General features: G+C 54.0%; 1 protein-coding gene across 1 annotated transcript in view; it reads left to right on the top strand.

Annotated features, from left to right (window-relative positions):
- Positions 1-20,990, top strand: part of ZMYM3 (zinc finger, MYM-type 3) — a gene marked incomplete at its 3' end in the record, with an annotated part of 21,057 nt that extends 67 nt beyond the window's left edge. The window contains 23 exon segments of the mRNA XM_010147482.1: positions 1-811; positions 1,517-1,560; positions 1,955-2,027; positions 2,812-3,103; positions 3,493-3,670; positions 4,076-4,288; positions 4,884-5,034; positions 5,600-5,715; positions 9,185-9,271; positions 9,588-9,738; positions 10,320-10,492; positions 10,916-11,063; positions 14,885-14,946; positions 15,504-15,672; positions 16,264-16,379; positions 16,530-16,704; positions 17,242-17,388; positions 18,146-18,249; positions 18,651-18,819; positions 18,942-19,093; positions 19,519-19,633; positions 20,531-20,785; positions 20,873-20,990. The exon segment at positions 1-811 is cut by the window's left edge and continues 16 nt beyond it. Of these exon segments, the coding sequence (XP_010145784.1) occupies positions 1-811; positions 1,517-1,560; positions 1,955-2,027; positions 2,812-3,103; positions 3,493-3,670; positions 4,076-4,288; positions 4,884-5,034; positions 5,600-5,715; positions 9,185-9,271; positions 9,588-9,738; positions 10,320-10,492; positions 10,916-11,063; positions 14,885-14,946; positions 15,504-15,672; positions 16,264-16,379; positions 16,530-16,704; positions 17,242-17,388; positions 18,146-18,249; positions 18,651-18,819; positions 18,942-19,093; positions 19,519-19,633; positions 20,531-20,785; positions 20,873-20,990 (4,019 nt within the window).
- Positions 20,991-21,159: the final 169 nt, after the last annotated feature.

Here is a 21,159-nt window from a genome sequence, read left to right as displayed (position 1 = left end):
CCTGCTGACATGGAGTTTGGGGAAGATCATCTGGGCTCCCAAACAGCTTCTACCCAGGAGGTTTCAGTTCTTCAGCCCCCTGACTGGGATCAATCCAAGCAGATGACTGCAGGTGGGGACTTGGACCTTCTAGTGAAAGCAGACAGCTTGTCTGAACTAAACAAATCAAATGACCTCGTTATAGATAAACCTAGTGTCTTGGATATGCTGGAGAAATCTGATGTCTTAGATGACTTGGATAAAACTGCTGACTTGATGGAGCTAGATAAATCGGAGGGTCTGGATGGGCTGTATAAGGCACATCCTTCCCAGGATGTGGAGGATGGACCAGCAGACTCCTCAGCCCTCTCTAGAGAAGCCCTTGTTCCAGAAACGTGGAAAGAAGGGGAAGTTGCACCAAAAAGTGATTCTGGGGACATAAAGGAAGATGGTGCTGCTGCTATTCCTGCACTGTCTGGTGACAACACCCCTGAATCCCCCCGCCAGCCCGTTCCTGACTCTGGGGACCTCAACAGTGCCCCATCCACAGAAGAAACCACAGCACAATCCTCAAATCCGCCAATGGCTCCCCCACAACTCAGTCTTAAACAGACAAAGAAGACGAGGTTGAAGGCACCAAGGAAAAACTCACCCATGCGGAGGGAAGGGCTGGCAGGGGAAGCAGAGGTGGAACTGAGCCCAGACAACAGTATCGCAGCTTTGCCCCCCGAGCCCACGGAGGAAAACCAGGCAGAGGAAGGGGATGATAGTAGGAACAACTCGCTTAAAGAAAGTGGTGTTCTGAAAGCACGGGAAGCCTCACCATCAGCAGGTAGGTTGCTATCTCTGCAGAACTCGGCTTCCCTTTGCTTGGGATGTTGTCCTGCTGCACATTGCTGAAGCTGGAGTCTGTTCAGTGCTCCAACTTTTCCCATTGTCCCCTGCTATGGAATTTGTCAATGTTACTGATGGGCTAGATTTGGGAAAAGTGTCTGGCTTAGAGGGAATAATGCTGTGGAAGGTGCTCCCTTGGTGCACACATGCTCTTGCTCTGTCTTTCATAGCTTTAACTTTGATTATCCATGCTTGTGTCAGCTAGGAGCTTCCCTGATAAAGCTGCGGCTGTGGGTCAGCTTAGCTCACATTCTTCATCACTGGAGAGCCTTTGCTGGAACTGAGGGTCACCAGGAGAAGGTGATTCCAGTAGGCAGAGTCCCTCTGCCCAGGCTGACCATCCTCAGGAGGTGCTCAGTCTCGGGCAGAAGCTGCTGGAGGCAAATGCCCGGTGTGTCTCCCACATGCAGAGAGGTCTCCCCCTTACAACTTCTCCCAGTCTGCACATTTGGATCCCTTAATTACAGGTTTAGGAGCTCTCCTGTGTCTGATCACCACCAGAACTGTGCTTGTTAGCCAGGACTGTCTGAGGCTTCAAGTGCAGACTGACCCAAAGGGTGGCTGCATTTGAAGAACACTTGTCCTCTTCTGTTGGTGGAAAGCAAGATGTTAGATGCAAGCTTCTTCTGTGCTTCTGTTCCAGGAGAAGGCCTGTCTGGGAAGGGGAGCGAGCTGCCAGCTGAGAAGGTGAGGAGAATGCAGCCAAGTACGTATGCTACAGGAGCATAGAGGGTAGCTGGCTGTTGTCAAACTCCGTGAGGAACACTGGCTGTCTTGTGACCCCTCTGGGAAGGAGTTTGCCTGTCTCCTGTGGCAGAGTGATCCCTGTCACTGCCACTGTGCTGTAAGGTGGCTCTAGTGTGTCCTTGCTACCACCAGCTGGAATATCCTTTTATAAGCCTACTTCCCCCTCTTCCCAATCTTGCCAGCTCTAATCAGGTATCCATGGAGTTTTACCTGTTTTCAGCCTAGTTATTGGGAAAGCAAATTGCAGAAGTTGGAACTCTGCCACGATCCACCGTATTTATCCATGGTTCTTCCAGCAGATAGTTAGCCTAAGTATTTTCTGAATATCTTCTAGGAGCAGAAAAGAAGTGAACGAGCCAGAAGAACAGAAACGGCCAGGCCTGAAACGGTGAACTCCTCTGATAGCAGTGAGTAACCAGGGCTGGCCGATGCCTGTTTTCAGCCAGAGAGCAGGGCCCAGGCCATTGGGGGCAGGTGGTTCATGGTGTGAGTACGGTGGGAACTCGAGCTTCTGTGCAGACGTTCCTCTTACACAGGACAGGTCCCTTCGCTCCAAGCTTTCATCCTGGTGTACTTGCCTTGCTTTCTTAGGGCACGTAGGTTGAAGGAAGGGTTGTAGTGGACACCAGGCACCAAGGAATAGAATGAGACTCTGAGATTGTTCCCAAGAAATCCATCTTCAGTCTCCTCAGCCAGGAACTTACTTCCTTTGTCTCTATGGCAGCAGGCTGTCTGAAGGAAGGTTGCATTTGGGGGATTTTCCTGCAGAAGAATGTGAAATCTCTGTTCTTTGAGATGTTGAGTGTTACCCTGCCATCCCCTAGTACTTGTGTGTTGCTCCTCCTGTGCAGCCTGTGCTGGAGGCTGGTTATCCAGCTTGTTCCCTTTAAGGTCAACCAACTCTTGGAGGGTTTTCTGTTGTAAATGTTCACACTTTGGGCTTCTGCTCAACCTTGGCAAATCATGACTTCCTGGAGAGGAATTGTACTTAAGCCCAATTTGCTTAAAGCCCTGCTGACTCATCTCCAGTTCTGACAGAATATCTTTTAAGGGTCCCTTTTTCATTCCACCCAGACAGGTCCAAAGCATATAGAGGGACCCCAGAAAGTCCCAGCATGTGTCTTGTGGCAGAGGTTTCTGTCTCAGTCCCTAACGAGGGGTTTCTGTGCATCTTTCTCTGCTGCTTTGCAGTTCCGGTCTCTGACGAAGACTCTGATGCAATGGTGGATGATCCCAACGACGAGGATTTTGTTCCTTTTCGTACCCGCCGCTCAACTCGCATGTCTTTACGCACTCAGATGGCTCAGCGAGCTGCCCGCTCTACCGCCACCAAGATGACTTGTGCCAACTGTCGGACGCCACTGCAGAAAGGGCAGACTGCCTACCAGCGGAAAGGGCTCCCTCAGCTCTTCTGCTCCAGCTCCTGTCTCACCACCTTCTCAAAAAAACCACCTGGCAAGAAGATATGCACCTTCTGTAAAAAGTGTGTGTTCGTTCCCCTTCACTCAATGCTCCCACGTGTGTGACCCCATTCACCTGCCCCTACCTGCCAGTCCTCATCCCTGTGACCCTCATGCTTCCCACATCACTCCTGCCCACTGCCAGCTGCTGCCCCACGTCTTCTTTCACACACCGCATAGCCCATGCTCCCTACACCCCCTTCATGTGGGCCTTCCCCTGCCTGTCTCCAGGCTCACTGCCCCATATCCCAGCCTCCTCTCAAAACAACCTCTGCATGCTCCATCTTCAGGCACCACCCCTTTGGGCTGGGACAGAGGCTTCAAAGTCCCATGGATTGCAGTGTGCCATTCTGTCCCTTTGTGGCAGGACTGGTGTGTCCCTGCACTAACACATCCACTCTTCAATCCCCAGGGAGATCTGGAACACCAAGGACTCTGTGGTTGCCCAGATCGGTTCAGGCGGCTCTTTCCATGAGTTCTGCACCTCTGTCTGTTTCTCCCTCTATGAGGCCCAGCAGCACAGACCAGCACCTCAGTCCGCAGATGCCTCAGACACCAGCCGCTGCAGCGTCTGTCACAAACCTGGCGAGGTAAGCAAACACCTTGACCTTCACATGTCCTGGATGAGGTGCTCGGAACCTGCAGGGCATTTGCTGGGTTCTCCCATGGTGTGAGGCTTCAGCCCCTGAGCTGGCTTGGGCTTGCTCCCAAGTCCATCCTTGTTACTGTGATCCAGCCCTTATTCCAGCATAAGAAATAAGGCTTCCACTTCTCCCCACCCTGGAGCCCATGGCTTCCTCCCACTCTGCTCTCTCGATTGCTACAATGACTTTTTGGTGAGGGAGGGCAGCCTGAGTCCACACCAGCTTCCAGGGTGGCGCTTGCCTGAGTTCTAGCATAACAGCCTGTTATCCCCAGGCCCGTGGTAGTAGTGGTGCCCGTGCACCGGGAGGAGGTGATGGTTTGAGGGAGTGACAGCAGTGATGTCTCCACAGATCCAGCATGAGGTCAGCAATGGGAACGTGGTTCACCGCATCTGCAGTGATGCCTGCTTCACCAAGTTCCGGGCCACCAAGGGGCTGAAAACCAACTGCTGTGATAACTGCGGACTTTACATCTACAACAAGGGCTTGCCCCTGGAATACCTCTTCCACGAAGGCCAGCAAAAACGCTTCTGCAACTCTGCCTGTCTCAACAGTTACAAGAAGGTGTGTGGAGTCAGCTGCCTGAGGTGTGGGGGGTCTCCATGGGTGCACAGTCCCTTTGCTCGACGTGGCACAGGGCACATTATGTAGTAGCAGGTGACCTGAATCCCCTCGGCCTGACAAAACATTTAAGATATTGCTGTGGAGAAGCACTGAAGCAAGTAAACAGCATTTATTTATTTTGCATGGGGCCCATCTTGGACCTGAATACGGGTCAGGCACTCGCTAAGCTGGACTGTGCAGTGACACCAGTACATGCAATTGGCCTTTATGCAGTTAATGTTCTTTTGGATGTCTCCCCAAAGCTTGGCTGGGTATGCTCCTCTGTGGTCTTAGCAGGCTTCACTCAACTGTCTTGATAGGATTGCCAAGCTCTGTGTCCCTGCCAGGGAACCCTTGAAAGGAGAAGGTGAGGTGCTAAAGGCAGCCTTTTTGGCTCCCACCTCCTGAACCAGCAGACTCTGAGCCTGGCTCTGGCATCAGGTGTTCCCTGCAGGCGAGCTGCCCTGAGGTGGATACAGTGGTGGGGTGGGCTGTGAGGGTCAGACCTCGCCGGCTGTGATGGTTACCGGGCACCTCTGTTCTGCTCTGTTTGCAGAAGAACACTCGGGTCTACCCGTGCATGTGGTGCAAGACGCTGTGCAAGAACTTCGACATGCTGCCCAACGTGGATCGGAGTGGCAAGATGGGCCTGTTCTGCTCCATTTGCTGCACTACCTCCCACAAAGTGAAGCAGTCAGGCTTGGTCGGTAAGAGCACCTACGTACAGGGAGTCAGTCACCCATCCACTCTTAACTCCTCCCTTAGTATCATTCACTGCTTGGGGATGAGACTGGAAAGAGGGCACGTTGCTTGTCTGGGGAGGAGCCCAGTGAGACAAGTGGAAGGAGATTTGGAGAGGGAGGAACCCTTGCAGCATGTAGACATCTTAATACTGAGGGGTAGTGTACATTGCTATTCTCAAGTGTGCAGAAAGCAGCTGTAGTGCCATACTGTGCCGGCATTGCCCTTTCCATTACATGGAGTACCAGGGTGCCCATGAATGGGTAAGGTCTCTGGTGCAAGTATTGCAGCCTGTTTTGTCCAAATTCCTGTAGAGCCAGGGTCACTTTTTGAACCACTCTGCACTCCATCTGTGTTTAACATTTCTGTCCTAGCAGAATCTGTTGCTCTTAGCTTCCTGGTGTTCTTGTCCCTTGCTTTTTGATAAAAGCTTGACAAACTGAGGATGAGTGAGTAGCTTGCATGCCATCCTCAGAATTCAGTCCCACGTCCTGTGCTGCTGCCCTCACCAATTCCTGTCTGTTTCATCAGGTCCCCCTAGACCCTGCAGCTTCTGCAGAAAGAGTTTATCTGAACCCTGCTATTACAACAAGACAGACCGGGTTGTCTACCAGTTCTGCAGCCCCAGCTGCTGGACCAAATTCCAGGTACTGAAACATCCTTCATGCTGGGCTGGGCTGTAGAGCTCATGCCTCCTTCCACACTTAGCAGAGGCTCCACCTTCCTCAAGCTCCTCAGGGAGGGTCCATAAGAAAGTCTCTGCTGGAGCATGAGAGTTGCAGTTACTGTAGTTGCCAATAACTCAGTCTTGACCCTATCTCCCCCTTCCTCTGTTGGGATAAGATGGGCTGTAATTCGCTCCCATCAGGTTGTGCCCAGTGGGAGTGCAGTGCGGAGCTGTGCTGCATGAGTGGCTTGGGATGTAGTCGCCTTACGAGGGCATGAACAAAAGCACAAGTAAGCTAGTAAAGCACAGTGGGCGTCTGGTAGTGGGGTGGAAAGGGGCAGAGCTGCCCTTTAAGGCAGGTGCTGCCAAGGAAAATGTCTTCTAGGATGTGTTTTCTAAAAATGTACAACCAGCAGGCCTGGATGTCTAATGTTTAAGAATCCTCAGAGGCTTGACTGGTGGGTTTTCATCTTCTAATGTTCCGTTTCAGCATATGTGAAATGTTTCGGGTATTCAAAGGCTACAGGAAGAATATTAGTTTTGTATAGTTGTCAAAGAACAAAGCAACAGCCAGAAAGATCTGGAAAATGTAGGCCAGGACATGTGGGCAACTGACAAAACTTAGAGAAACTAGAGGTAGAGAGTTAATTACTGGCGGTTGCAGTATTTGGGTTTGGGGTTTGTTTTTTATCTTGTGGTATTTGTGTTGGGTTTTTTTGGGTGTGGTTTGGTTTTAATTTTTTTTTCTAATAAATCCTTGATGTAATCCTTAGCTGAGATCACAAATGTTGTTGGTAGGGTAGCTGTAGGGTTTTTACAGGAGTAGACTTCGTAAGACTTGAATCATAGAATATTTTGGGTTGGAAGGGACCTTTAAAGGTCATCTAGTCTAACCTTCTGCAGTGAGCAGGGATATCTTCAACTAGATCAGGTTGCTCAGAGCCCTACCAGCCTCACCATGGAGGTGTCCAGGGATGGGGCATCTGCCGCTACTCTGGGCAACCTCTTCTAGTGCCTCACTGCCCTCACTGTAAAGTATTTCTTCTTTAAATCTAGTCTGAATGTACCCTCTTTGAGTTTAAATCCATTACCCCTTGTCCTGTTGCTACAGGCTCTACTACAAAGTTTGTCCCCATCTTTTTTACAAACCCCCCTTAAATATTGAAAGGTTGCAATAAGATCTCTCCAGAGCCTTCTCTGCTCCAGGCTGAAGAAGCCCAACTCTCAGCCTGTCCACATAGCAGAGGTTCTCTAGCCCTTGGAGCATCTCCATGGCCCCCTCTGGACTTGCTCTAACAGATCCGTGTCCTTCTTATATTGAGGGCCCCAGAGATGGACACAGAACTGCAGGTGAGGTTTCACGAGAGTGGAGCAGAGGGGCAAAATCCCCTCCCTCAACCTGATGGCTGTGATGATTTTTGGGCAGCCCAGGATACAGTTGGCTTTCTGGGCTGCCAGTGCACACTGCCGGCTCATGTCCAGCTCTTCATCCACCGTTACCCCCAAATCCTTCTTCTCAGGGCTGCTGTCGATCCCTTCACCCCCAGTCTGTATTGGTACCAGGGGATGCTCTGAACCAGGTATAGGACCCTGTGCTTGGCCTCGTTGAACCTCTTGAGTTTCACATGGACCTACTTGTGGAGCTTATCTGCGTCCCTCTGGATGGCATCCTCAGGTGTGTTAACCGTATCACTCAGCTTGGTGTCATCTGCAAACTCGATCCCACTGCCTGTGTCGTTGATGAAGATATCAAAGAGTACTGGTCCCAGTACGGACCCATGTGGGACACCGCTTGTCATGATCTCCACCTGGACATTGAGCCGTTGACCACTACCCTCTGGATGTAACCATGCAGCCTATTCCTCATCCACCGAGCAGTCTACCCATCAGATCCGTATCTCTCCAATTTAGAGAGAAGGATGTTGTGTGGGATGTGTCAAAGGCCTTGCAGAAGCCCAGATAGACGACATCAGTAGCTCTTCCCTTGTCCACTGATGCAGTCACTCCATCATAGAAGGCCACTAGGTTGGTCAGGCACGACTTACCCTTGGTGAAGCCATGCTGGCTGTCTCGAATCACCTCTCTGCCCTCCATGTGCCTTAGCATAGCTTCCAGGGGGATCTGTTCCATGATCTTCCCAGGCACAGAGGCGAGGCCGACAGGTCAGTAGTTCCCAGGCTCCTCCTATCTACCCTTTCTTAAAACTGGTGCAATGTTTCCCTTTTTCCAGTCATCGGGGACTTCATGTAATTCACCCAACTTGAATTATTGCCACGTAAAATGAGCACTGTAACATGAGTAAACCGATGCACAACCTGGATTAGGAACTGTCTTGCTGGGAGATCTCAGAATACACTTGTCAAAGAAAAAAACACTGAAGAGAGTGTTTCAAGATGGCTTCTTGAGGATTGGTATGAAGCCCCAGGAGTTCAACATCTTCATCAGTCACCTGGCAATAAAGTCAAAGTAAGCGTGATAAAATTTTGCGGACGAAACAAAAACTGGTGAAGTGTTAACTCGTGCTGAGGTAAGGGCAGTCAGAAAGCAAAGCAACTGGATTTCTTGACAAGACTGGTTCCTCCTAACGTGTACTTAAACACAGTTCAGTGCAAGATCCTGTACCAGCCTCACTCAAACTGCGGGGATGTAAATCCTGGGAGAGTAAGGATTTAGAAAAGGCCCTGGGATTACAGCAGAGAAGCCATTCAGTATGAGCATCTCAGTTTACAGCTGCAGAAGGAAGGATTAATTAAGTTATTGCAAGTACAAGGAGTGGAATGGAGTTAATGTTTGGGGGCTAGGGAGCAAAAGAGTAGGGAAGATGTTCATCCTTTGCCCACTTTATTTTCAATGTTGAAGAAAAATTGGAAGGATGCTGAAAAAAAGACAGAGAAAATTACATTTGGGCTTGAAAAATGCATGTACTGAGGCACTCGCAGAGCACCTTATCTGAGGTTATCAGACAGAAAACCAAGAAGATGACTTTATTAATAAATATATCCTTGTGGATGAGACTCCAAGTGCTAAACAGCTGTTTAGCAGAGGAAGCTGGGATGAGAACAACTGCTTGAATTCTGAAGTTGCATTACCTTGAAAATAGAAACCAGGCACCTGTGTTTCAAGATCTTTTAGAGAAATTCTCAGAAGAGGTAGCGGAGCGCCCCCAACTCTTGATGTTTTCACATCCAAAGGGGTGGCAGCTTGAAAGCTTGCCTTCCTGAGAAGAGCTGGACCCAGTACGCTGGAAGCAAAGTGAAATTGCTCAAGAATCCAGGAGCTTGAGGCATGATCTGATGGACTGACTGTGAGTCACTGGCAGCAGCAAGCACAGGTCTGAGCAGGGGCAGACAGACTGCCGTGGACAGTGGAGGAGGCAGGAGGTGGTGGCAGTGCGAAGTGGGTGCTCGCTGCCCTGCCTCTCCCTCCATGAGCTGTCTCTGTCTCTGCAGCGCACCAGCCCGGAAGGTGGGATCCACCTCAACTGCCACTACTGCCACAACCTTTTCAGCGGGAAGCCGGAGATCCTAGACTGGCAGGTGAGGACTTTTCCCAGGGGCGTGTTGAGGCGGAGGTGAGGACCGCAGGGTTTCTTCCTCTCCCTGCTCAAAGCAGAGCTCCTGCGCCAGTGCTCTGAATGCCTTAGCTGCGGGATTGTGCCTGGAGACTGCGCCGAGTGCTGCGCTCCTGATGCTCAGCAGGGTGTCAGAATGGCAGGAGGAGACCGCTTCTGCCAGACCCTGTGCCAGGAGAGCTGGCGGCTCAGCTCAGCCCCATAGCTTTGCTCGCTCTTCCCTGAGAAGTGGGGGGACCTCCTGCCAGCCTGGCTGACCTGGTGGCGGTCTCTTTTGGCAGGACAAGGTGTATCAGTTCTGCTGCAAGGACTGCTGCGAGGACTTCAAGCGGCTGCGCGGGGTGGTGTCTCAGTGTGAGCACTGCAAGCAGGAGAAGCTGCTGCATGAGAAGATCCGCTTCTCTGGAGTGGAGAAGAACTTCTGCAGCGAAGGTACTTGGGAAAGGCACGGGAGAGGCAGAGCCCCCATGCCAGCCCATGCTGGGGGAGGAGAAGAGAGCATGGAGAGGAACGGAGGGGAGACTGTTTTAGCCAGGCCCTGGGGCGAGAGCCTTGCCATGCAGTGAAGGGAGGACTGTCGTGGGGATGGCTTGCTGTCCAGCCAGGCCCTAGGGCAAGATCTTTACCGTTCATTGTGTCCTTGGGGAGGGCTTTCTCACAGCTTTTCTCTCTCTGGGGGCTGGGGAGACAGCAGGTGGCAGCTCCGCTCCTCCTGTCATCATGCACTTCTACGCTCTTGCGTCTGGGCTGGCCTGACCTGGCCTTGCCCTGCCTGCTGGGTTCCTGCACACAGGAGGTTGGAGTCAGACTCTTCCTAGAAGCATGGAGGTGAGAGATGGCAAGTCCCCATGAGGTCCCATCTTATCCCAGCCCCAGGGGCCAGTGCTGGATTGTTCCCTACAGTGTGTTGCGTGTGCTCTGTTGTCTCCGTAGACCTGGAGTCTGGTCATGTTTGGGTCAGGGAGGCCCCCAGTTCATCCTGGGAAGGTTTCACTCCTATTGTTTCTCCGCAGGGTGTGTGCTTCTTTACAAACAGGATTTCACCAAGAACCTGGGCCTGTGCTGCATCACCTGCACCTACTGTTCTCAGACCTGCCAGCGGGCGGTCACCGAGCAGCTGGAGGGCAGCACCTGGGACTTCTGTAGTGAAGACTGCAAAAGCAAATACTTGCTCTGGTACTTCAAGGTCAGTATTGGCACTGGCAGCTTGTGCTAAGTGCTGTGGTGGGCACGGCCCCCACATAAGTGGGCATTGCACTGAGGAAGTTCGCACTGCTGGAGTCTGGCTGGCACTGCTGCGGAGAACCTGGCACTGCTGGAGTCCTGCCTGGCAATGACGGGACACTGCTACGGGGAAGCTCACGTAGCTGGAGTCCCCAGCTGATCCTGCCAGAGCACTGCACTGAGGAAGCTCACAGTGCTGGATCCGCGGCTAGTGCTGCTGTGAGAAGTTCGCACCGCTGGAGTCCCTGGCCGGCGCTGGCAGGGCACTGCTGTGGGGAAGCTCACAGCACCTTGCTATGTGCACCTTTCGCTGGAGAGTTGTGTTGCACTCGGAGAGGGTGTGGTTAGTTACTCCTTGTTTCTCTCCTGCTGATGCGGGCTTTAGGCAGCTCGGTGCCATGCCTGCAAGCGTCAGGGGAAGCTGCTGGAAACCATCCACTGGCGGGGGCAAATCAAACACTTCTGCAACCAGCAGTGTCTGCTGCGATTTTACAACCAACAGAACCAGCCCAACCTGGACACTCTGCTGAACAGTGAGTAGGAGGGAGGGAGGGGACCTGCATAGCTCAGTCCAAGAGACACAGGGAAGACTGAACAGCGAGGGGTGGAAGCTTCCTGCCCGGGACTGGATGAGACGCTAGGGAACAATCCTGCACTGGCCCTTGGGGGGGAGAGGACGGAGTGGGACCTAATGGGGCTTCTCCATCTCTAACGTCTATGGTTCTATGACACAGTGAGTAGGAGGGAGGGAGGGGACCTGCATAGCTCAGTCCAAGAGACACAGGGAAGACTGAACAGCGAGGGGTGGAAGCTTCCTGCCCGGGACTGGATGAGACGCTAGGGAACAATCCTGCACTGGCCCTTGGGGGGGAGAGGACGGAGTGGGACCTAATGGGGCTTCTCCATCTCTAACGTCTATGGTTCTATGACACACAGGGCCCAGACGGGAGGAGCCGGTGCCAGCGTGCTGCCTGTAGCTCACACTCTTAGCGAGGATACTCAGGGATTTAACATCCTCATGTTGCCAGCGAAGAGCTCGATTTACAGGGTTAGGGGACAGCGTGGTTTGGCATGATAATCCACCTGCAGCCCCACACCACCTCCGAGCTGTGACCTTCTCAGATCTCATAAGCTAATCAGGATTGGGCCAGGTCAGTGCTTGGATGGGAAACATTCAAGGAAAATGCAGGGTGCCGCAGGAAGTGGTGCTGGTGATGCTGTAGGTGGGCTCTCCTCAGCCAGAGCTGAACCTCGAACGATCTTGAGGGAGCGCTGAGCTTCTGGAGGCACTCTGTCTTGTGATGTTAGATTGGAGTCCTGCCACTTACCCAGAGATTGCTGCAGATTTGGGGAGTTGCCAACCCCGTGTCCCGGATAACCCCATTCTGCATCCGTGGAGTTCCAGCTGGAGAGGAGATTTTCACTGCTTGTTGCCCCGTTTCCTATCATAAACCTGAGCCGGTTGCTTATGGAAGATTGCAAAGTGCTTTGGGGTCCCTCAGGACGGAAGGTGTTCATAGTGACAGTGACAAGACATCACTTGGCCCTCGGATGCTCGCGTAGTCTCAGTCAGGTCCTTTATAGGCCACGACCTTCTAGGTAATCAGTGATGTAGTTAAAATGCCTGCGGCTTACGGTGGGACGTGCTTCGGTGCATCGAGCTTCAACAGATACCCGCATTGCAGCGCGGGGTTTTGCTGCCCTCCCTGGGATTTCGCAAGGTGTAAAACCCTGACTAGGGTGTGCCAAGGAGGGAAACCAAGACAAGGACCTTCCTGTGAGATACCTCGTCCTCCATGTCCAGACTCTTCCTGGTCCCTCTCCTGACAGCAGTGGGCTGACTGAAAGGCAGGGGAAGCCCTGGATGTCTGAGCTGCTCTGCCAGAAGCAGCAGGTTCCCCCGGACAGGGGACTCCCAACCTGCCCTCCAAGAGCCATGCTCTGTAACAGGCTGCGTGAGGTGACGGCTCAAGTGGCACCACACTGGAGTGACCTGGATAAGGAACTTCTGGCTTCTGCTGGTGCCCAGGGGGAGTCTGCTTGATGGGGCACAGACTGTCCTGCTGCCCGGGGGAGGAAGAGGTGTTAAACTTGCTGGTTCCTGTAGCTCATTCCGCAACCCTAGCCATGCTCTTCCATTTGTCCTCTGCTGTCAAGGCATCTTGCTTGGGAGAGACCAGCAACACTGCTTTTGGGACACAGGCACCGCAGAGGGAAGCAAGTTTCATGCCATTTAGCCATTGTCTCCTTGGAGCCGTGGACCACAGGATGTAAAGTACCTTCACTGCCACCCACGAGAGTCTCCATGCCCCTCTCCACCACGTCTCTGGAGGCCCAGAACTTTGCTGTTTGGCACGTGGGCCATCAGCCTTCACCATGCCATAGCTGCCTCTCCGCGCACCCTGGGAGGCAGAGGACGGAGGGCAGCCGAGGAAAAGCCCGTCAGCAGCGGTGAGTGCTCGGCTGAGCACGTGCTCCAGGCTGCCCCAGCAGACGCCGTGCTTGGCGAATGCCGCTGGTGGCACTGGGCCCTCTGTGTGTCCCCTGCCAGTTGTGGGATAGCTGCAGACATCCTCATCCCAGGACCACGGCATACTGCTCAGCTTGCGAAGGCAGGGTGCTGGAGCCAGGGCCGGCTATGCGCTTACACACAGAGCTTTCCAGCCCCGCGTGTTGTGCAGGGGCTTTCACGAGGAGCAGCTTGTCAGAGCATGGTGAGGAGCAGCTGCTGCCTGCTCCAGCCGGGGTCTCCTGTGGACCTGGCAGCTGTGTTGCCAGCTCATGCGGGACTACCTCGATTTCAGGCCCATCTTGGGCAGAGCTGCTGACTACTTGCTGCTTCTCTTGCAGCCAGGGGTTGCCTAAAACTGTTCATACCTGTGACCCAGTGGCTGCTGCTACCCTGGTGATCCCGAGGGTGCTTGCTGATGATAAAAGGGGCCGTTCCTGTGCTGGGAGCAGTCTGTGTAATGAGTGATTGAGGAGCTTCTGCCACAGGACTGTACGGGGCTGTCCAGCTGGATAGAGGGCCAGAAGTCACAGTTGGTGCAGGCAATGGATTGACAGCTCCTTGGTGGTTTTGGGATGAGAGTAAAGAACAAGTTGCAGCTTTCCTGGAAGCCTGGACAGGTAGCACATGGAGCTTTGTGGCAGGAAGATCTTCTTTCCCGTTGTCTAAATCATTAGCCTGTGCGGCAAACTGCTTTTGATTCTGCTGCAGCAGAAGCTCTGCTTATACTCCATAGCTTGTCTCTGTTCATTCAGGCCATGGATGTCTCCTGCCTAGACCTGCTGCCCATCCACTTTGGGCTGTCCAGGGGAGTTCCTGGACCCACGGAGACTGTAGCAGCTCCTACGGTTGAATACTCAGCTGCAGGCTAGGGGTTTCCTCCAGCTGGAACTTGCCCATTCCCCTGTGTTACTCAGCACGTGGACACTGCTGGGCCTCCGATTGCTCAATAGCTGTCCCACATTTCCTTGGAACAGGAAATCCGCACAGAATGCCCAGGTGTTGGCCCTTTGGGAAGCTGGGTCTTTCCCCCAGAGAGCTGATCTGTATGTAGGAGGTGTGGATGGACCCGCCACTCCCTCTGAGACCCGCTGCTTTCCTTGCAGGCGTCTCCTCCACGCATGGCCCACGGTCAGTCAGTGCTGTAGAAGGCACTTCCTTTTCCCAGGCACATGGGTAACCAGGGCTCACAGGAGACTTGGAGGAAGGTGCTCTTTTAGCTTGTCAGCCTTTGACACGGGTGCAGGTTCTCTGCAGAGCAAATGAGCTGGAATTACCATCCAAGCCAGGATGATACTGTCACTGCCCGAGATGAGCGTTGGCCACAGGAGTCTCTTTCCTGCAGGTGATCCCCTCTTTGCTTAGGGGAACGGACTGCATCCCTAGGGCTGGGGCAAAGCTGTCTCTCTGCTTTCTTGGATATCTCATAACGCTACTGCTAGCTCTGTCACCTTCTTCCTAGGGATCTCGAAGCACTTTGCTAAGATATTTGGAGGCACAGGGAGGGGCCATGGCTCGGTACAGCAAGCCAATAGGCAGAGCTGGGAATAGAGCCCTGGATTCCTCTCTACAAGGGGCTGGGATTTCTCCTGACCTGCTGTGATGGGGATGGAGTACAATGCAAGGGAGCACAGAATGACATGGGAATGACTTGATGTTGGAGTTGTAGTGTCTTCTGAGCTGCTAGGGCTAGAGAATATGGAAACCTTAACTGTTCCTGGAGTGGCCAGGAGTAGTTTTTGGGGAGCCTGTCCCTGCCCTCTGGCTGCTGCCACCTCCAGTCCCAGCAGTGGGACCTGTTGGCCCAGGAGCTCTTGATCTTAGTGTTGCTGCTTTCTCTTACAGGTCAGACTTCAGAGCCAAAACCACCTGCCCCTTCCGCACTGAAGGCAGAGACTAATAACATGGTAAGGCCTGTTGGAGGTAGGAGTTTGCAAGGTAGCACAAAAGGGGCTGTCCCCAGAGAGAGGACAGATCTGCCATTGCTCAGGGAGATTTCCTCCTTCTACAACCAATGCATTTTAAGATGTCTGGGTAGTGGGAACTGGTAAGAGCTGCTGGGGAGGGCAGCATCAGCATATCTCCTGTAAGGGGAAAGAATAACCATTCTCCAGGAATGAATGATGGGCTCCAGAACATCCTGCCACTGTGGCACCAGTTCCTCTTTGCATGGTGCTCTCCTGTGCTGGGGTATAGTCGCAGTCCTTCTGTTCCCTGCGAGGCAGGAGCAGCCAGTGCCAGACTCCCTGCTGACTGCTGCAGTGATGCTGCACAGGCTTGCTGCCTGCCAGGAGCAGCATGGCATTCCTTCGGATCTGACTGTGGGAGCAGCCCCCTGTGTGTGTGCTAGGGACAGCCAGGCTCCCGAAGTGGCTTTGGGAGTCTCTCCAGCTGTCCCTGTGGTTGGGAAGAGGTGGTGCTGCCTTAGGTGGACACCAACCTCCTGCTTCCTGCATTTCCTCAGCTGTCAGCAAAGACCTCCTCAGCCCAGATGTCTCCAGCCGCGCCGCCTCCCCCGCCCCTTCCACTTCCAGCCACCCCGCGGAAAAACAAAGCTGCCATGTGTAAACCACTGATGCAGAATCGTGGCGTTGCCTGCAAGATAGAAATGAAGTCCAAAGGATGTCAGACAGGTAGGAAAACGAGTCAGAACTGCAGGATTCCAGGGGCATTTCAGAAAGACAAGTGGCACATCCCTGCTCCAGACTAAATGTGAATCCAGGTTTTGAAACACTGGAGTGGCTGGGTGTTTGGCACCTGCTGAGGAGCCTCAGGGCAGCCCAGGGCACACATGGCAGGGCTGGAGGTAGGGAGCCCGTTTCCATCAGCGGGAACACAGCGAGCTCTGCAGCATGATCCCGCTGCCTGTGGGACAACTCCTGTTCCTCTGGAGATCATCAGCTTGTCTGAGGGGCTGGCTGCTGAGCAGGTTCCGCTGTGTATCACCCGTCGGGCATGTGTTTATGTGGTTTCTCCAGCATATGCAAGGCAACTAAACCTCTCAGTAGTGCCATGTAAGAGCAGGGCTTGCAACCCTGGCTAAGGCAAGCCTCTCCTGTTGCCGTGCTGCCTGGCTTGCTGCTGCTGCATCTCTGCCCGAGTCACAGAAGCTGGTGGCTGGAAGGGCCATGGTGCTGGATGGCTGGGGGCATGGCAGCGTGCAGTGGGGCTGGATGGAGGAGCTGCTGGGAGCAAGCTCACTGACGTACTTTTGCTCTTGTCAGAGGCTGACTGGAAGCCCCAGGTGATTGTGTTGCCAATTCCCGTCCCGATCTTCGTGCCTGTGCCTATGCATATGTACTGCCAGAAAGTACCTGTGCCTTTCTCCATGCCTGTCCCGGTAAGCGACACACTCCACCTGCTCATGTTCCTTCATTCTTGATCCTGCCACCCTGCAACCTCCCTGCTTCTCTGTCCATCCTCTTCTGCCTCTGCTTTTATGTCAGTCGGCTGAGTGTCACTTTTCTGCCTGGTGTGCTGCTGTCGACAGGTGCCTGTGCCAATGTTCCTGCCCACCACGCTGGAGAGCACAGATAAGATTGTGGAGACCATTGAGGAGCTGAAGGTGAAGATCCCCTCCAACCCCCTGGAGGCTGACATCCTGGCCATGGCCGAGATGATTGCAGAGGCTGAGGAGCTGGACAAGGCCTCCTCGGACCTGTGCGGTAGGTTCTGCCATGGCTTGATCTGGCCCAACAGCTGGGATCATGTGGGGCTTGCCAGCTCTTGGAGCTAGAGCATCTGCCTGAGTTACAGATCCCCCAAAGCCTTTGGAAAGGGAGCAGGGAAGGGCAAGTCCTCAGTTTCTGCTGAGGAGGTACCAGGAGGGAAAAGCTGCATCAGTGTCTGCCCCTGTGCCTTTCTGCGCTGCCGGTCTTGTGGCACACGTGCAGCACTGTAGGTTAATTCAGGTGGCTGGTCAGGCTCTGGCCTAAGGCAGTGCCCAGCCAGAAGACTGGCTGTCCTGACCGCGCAGGTCTTTTTACTTGGGAGCTGCATTCCTCAAGCCCCTGTGGCTGGGGAGAGGATAAACATCCCATGTCTTGCTGTCCAGGGAAAGCTTGGCAGTGCAGATGTGGTGGGGCTGCTCAGAGCACAGGACTGTGCTGCAGGGAGCCTGGCTTCATTTTCCAGTTGCCACAGGGAAAACAGACAAAAGACATTCTTGAAAGTTGGGTTTATGGTCTGCTTTTGCATTGCAGACCTGGTGAGTAACCAGAGCGCGGAGGGTCTCCTGGAGGACTGTGATCTGTTCGGACCGGCACGGGACGATGTGTTGGCTATGGCTGTCAAGATGGCAAATGTCCTCGATGAGCCGGGCCAGGACCTGGAGGCTGACTTCCCTAAGAGTAAGAGCTGGGTGAAGGAGGCATGCAGGGCTGCTCGTGCTGCAGCAGGGTCTCTCCGCTGCCAGCAGCACTGAGAGCTGTGTGAACTTCCCTCCCCCTGCCCTCTGACCAGGCTCGAGGCCAGGAACTGAGAGTCTTGCAGATGACTGCTCTCAGCAGGGGTGAGGAGACCCCCACTTTTGAAGGAATGTGTGTTTGTCCAGACTAACTGACCTGTTGCAAACACAGTTCTGCAGAGAAGGGGGAATGGGAAGCTGATTTTAGCAGGGCAGTGGCACTGGTGTGCTTATGGATGGTGATTCCAGAGTATCCAGCATGCCTGGACAGGGCATGACATCCTGGGAGACAGCAGAATTGCTGTGTGTCCGTTAGCGGGCAGAAGGTGGAAGAAGAGGAACAGGAGCACAGCAGTGCTGACGCAGGATGCTAGCAGCGAAGGACAGTGAATTGGGATACCTGTGCCAGGCTGTCCCCTGTGCTGGCCTGGCACAAGGGATAAGGACTGTTTAAAAAACAAAAAAAAACCCCAAACTGTCAGAGGGGAGAATGTGGGGCTCTGGTACATCTGCAGAAGCTTAGCATCATCTGCCAGAGCTGTATTCCCTTTGTTGGGCTGCGGCTAAAAGTTAATGCCATGCAGTGGTTGAGGTTGCATAGCGCTGGGCTGCGTGTTCCCTCTTCGTCTTGCTGTAAGAGCCAGGCCAGCACAGGGCATGGGATGAGAAGCCTCAGCGGGGCCCTTCTGCCTGTGTTTCAGACCCTCTAGACATCAACCCCAGCGTGGATTTCCTCTTTGACTGTGGGCTGGTGGGACCAGATGATGTGTCCACAGAGCAAGACCTGCCCCGTGCTGTCCGAAAGGTGAGCTCTCAGCAGGTACTGCCTGCTTCAAATTCTTTGGGTTTCGAGTGGGAGCTGCTGTCTGTGACTAATAAATGTGCCAGAGACTTCAGTGTCCAGGGGAGGGTGTGCCCTCTCCCTCCCAGGCATGCCTGGCCTGTGGGCCACTCGTTGGATGAAAATCCCTGCCGCTCACTCCAGAGGAGCTTTGAATGCCCCAGGTGATGTGAGAGCCGGCCTCTTTCCTGCCTGTGGGCTTCAAAACTCATAGGCCTTGTTGGCCTGACTGTCAGCAGGATGCCTGCTGGCATGGGCACAGGCACACTTGGGAGGGAGCTGGCAGTCAGCGGGCCTGAGAGGTGGCCAGGACGCTTGTGGCTGTCACAGGTAGGTGCCTGGTCTCACGGTGCACCTCTCTGCAGGGGCAGAAGCGTCTGGTGCTCTCTGAAAGCTGCTCCCGGGACTCCATGAGCAGCCAGCCCACCTGCACAGTGCTGAACTACTCATATGGTGTGAACGCCTGGAAGTCCTGGGTGCAAGCCAAGTATGCAGGGGGAGAGAGCAGCAAGGGAGAGGAGCTACGCTTTGGCCGTAAGTCCCCTGTCTGGGTGGGGTTGGTGTGGCAGTGACCTCCCAGAAGCTGGGTCCCAGGGTGTTGAGATGCTCTTGGCTTGCAAGCTCTTGCCCTGAGGCTGCTGTGCTTGTTTCTGCAGCCAAGCCCATGAGGATCAAGGAAGACATCTTGGCCTGCACAGCAGCTGAGCTCAACTACGGTCTGGCACAGTTTGTCAAAGAGATAACACGGCCCAATGGGGAGCGCTACGAACCGGACAGCATCTATTACCTCTGCCTTGGTATCCAGCAGGTGAGGGAGGGGTTGCTGCCCTCGAGTCCTCCACAGCCAGACCTGGGCTCAGTTCTGGTCAGGGGAGCTTGCACCCTTTATTCTGCCTTCTGGGGACCCAGAGAGGCTCACTGGACTCTGTGCCTCACCCCAGGACAGCAGCCCGCCTGGCTTAGTCTTTGTTGCCAAGCCCAGTGGGTAGGGTGGCAGCTATTCCCCAGCCTTGAGGAGGACTGGGAGATCTCCCCAAACTCAGTCCTTTCTTCAGCGCCAAGTCTGCTTTGTCATGCCCTGGGGTTTTCCTCGCAGCTCTCGTTTTAAGAGTCTGCCCTGCAGCTCTGGTTGTACAAGGAGGGGCACTGCATGTGTGCCCTGGGCTCTCTGGGAAGGGTTTGCATTCCAGGTGCTGCCATGTCTCTCTTGACTGTGTGTTCTGTCCTTTCTAGTACCTGCTCGAGAACAATCGTATGGTGAATATATTTACAGACCTTTACTACCTGACCTTCGTGCAGGAGCTGAACAAGTCCCTGAGCGGCTGGCAACCCACAATCTTACCAAATAGTATGTGTCTCCAGAGTACCTTCAGTCACCACATGTACCCAGTTTGTGATTCTAGCCTTGGATCCTCCGGTCTGATTGTGCTCCCACAGCCTCACCCTCCTCCTTGGCATGGGCAGCACATTCCCTTTGTGTCTTGGGGTCACGCTGACCCAAACTGACAGCAGAGCCAGCCCAGTTTATGCCTCAGCAGGTTCTGTTGCCCAGGGGGGGGTAGCTGGGAGCAGAGCAAAGCTGCTTTATATCCTGGGACGGTGTGAATCTTAACAACACTTCACAGTGCTGTCTCCACCCTTTGGCAAAGAGGATACCAAGCCAGGAGGCATGCTGGCTTTTGTGATCCCAGCACATGGGTGAGCCCTTTACACTGTGCTAAGTGTTGGCCAGGGTTGCTGTGCTGCTGCCGTGTGAGCAGACTGAGAGCTCTGCAGAGGCTTTTCATGGTGCTGTGGTCTGGGCTGCCTTCCTGCTGTGTCTTTTCAGGGGTTAGTTCACAGATCCAGCCCGACATCTACGTATTGGCTGTCCCAGGCAGAGGCATTTGACTCCAGACCTGTGTGTCTAGGCAGGAGCTGGCTGTGTCTGTCCCGCCTGCTGCTTTTCCTTCATCTCGCACTGAGCGTGGTGGAGCACTGACCTGGAGTTCACTTTGTGACCATCTATAGGAGCAGGCGGTTAGGATTGATTTGGGTTCTGGCCTGTGGTTTGGCTGCACTCTGCTGTGGCTTGTGGCAGGGCAGAGCCAGCATCTAGCTCGGCTGATGGCTCTGGAGAAGCAACCTCATAGAAAAGGGGATGTTGTGAAGCATTGGTCTCCTGCAGTGAGCTTGCCTGGGCAGGGTGAAGGGATTGCCAAAGGCGACCGTTGGTGTGACCTGGTTCTTCCTCTGTGCGTTGCAGACACTGTGTTCTCGCGTGTCGAGGAGGAGCACCTCTGGGAGTGCAAGCAGCTGGGTGTTTACTCGCCCTTCGTGCTCCTCAACACTCTCATGTTCTTCAACACCAAGTTCTTCGGGCTGCAGACAGCGGAGGAGCACATGCAGCTGTCCTTCACCAACGTGGTGCGCCAGTCCCGCAAGTGCACCACAGCCCGTGGCGTGACGAAGGTGGTGAGCATCCGCTACTACGCTCCTGCAAAGCAGAAGAAAGGCCGAGGTAGGGTCTGATGGAGCAGCTTGCTGTCCCTCCCCTTCCCTCCCCCATCAGGTCCTAGCCATGATCCTGCTCTCTCCCACTCTGCAGATGGTGGCTCTGGAAAGCGGAAGCATGAGGAGGAGGTACCGATGCTGGAGCAGCGGGAGAACAGGATGAACCCACTTCGGTGCCCAGTCAAGTTCTACGAGTTTTATCTCTCCAAATGGTGAGGCTTTCTCTGGAGAAGGGGCGTGAGCCATCTGGGGACCACCTCTCAGTTTTGGTGGGACCCTGTGGAGTGGCTGCTGCTCTCCAAACATTTGTAGAGTGTGAAGCCTTGCCTAGGGTCTGTGCTGCTTGCACAGACCATGGTTATCCCAAGCACAAGTACAGGC

This window comes from Eurypyga helias, unplaced genomic scaffold (assembly GCF_000690775.1).
Source record: "Eurypyga helias isolate BGI_N326 unplaced genomic scaffold, ASM69077v1 scaffold792, whole genome shotgun sequence".
Lineage (NCBI taxonomy): Eukaryota > Metazoa > Chordata > Aves > Eurypygiformes > Eurypygidae > Eurypyga > Eurypyga helias.
Note: the sequence above shows the minus strand (reverse complement) of the source record. Positions and strands in the feature narration are given on the sequence as shown.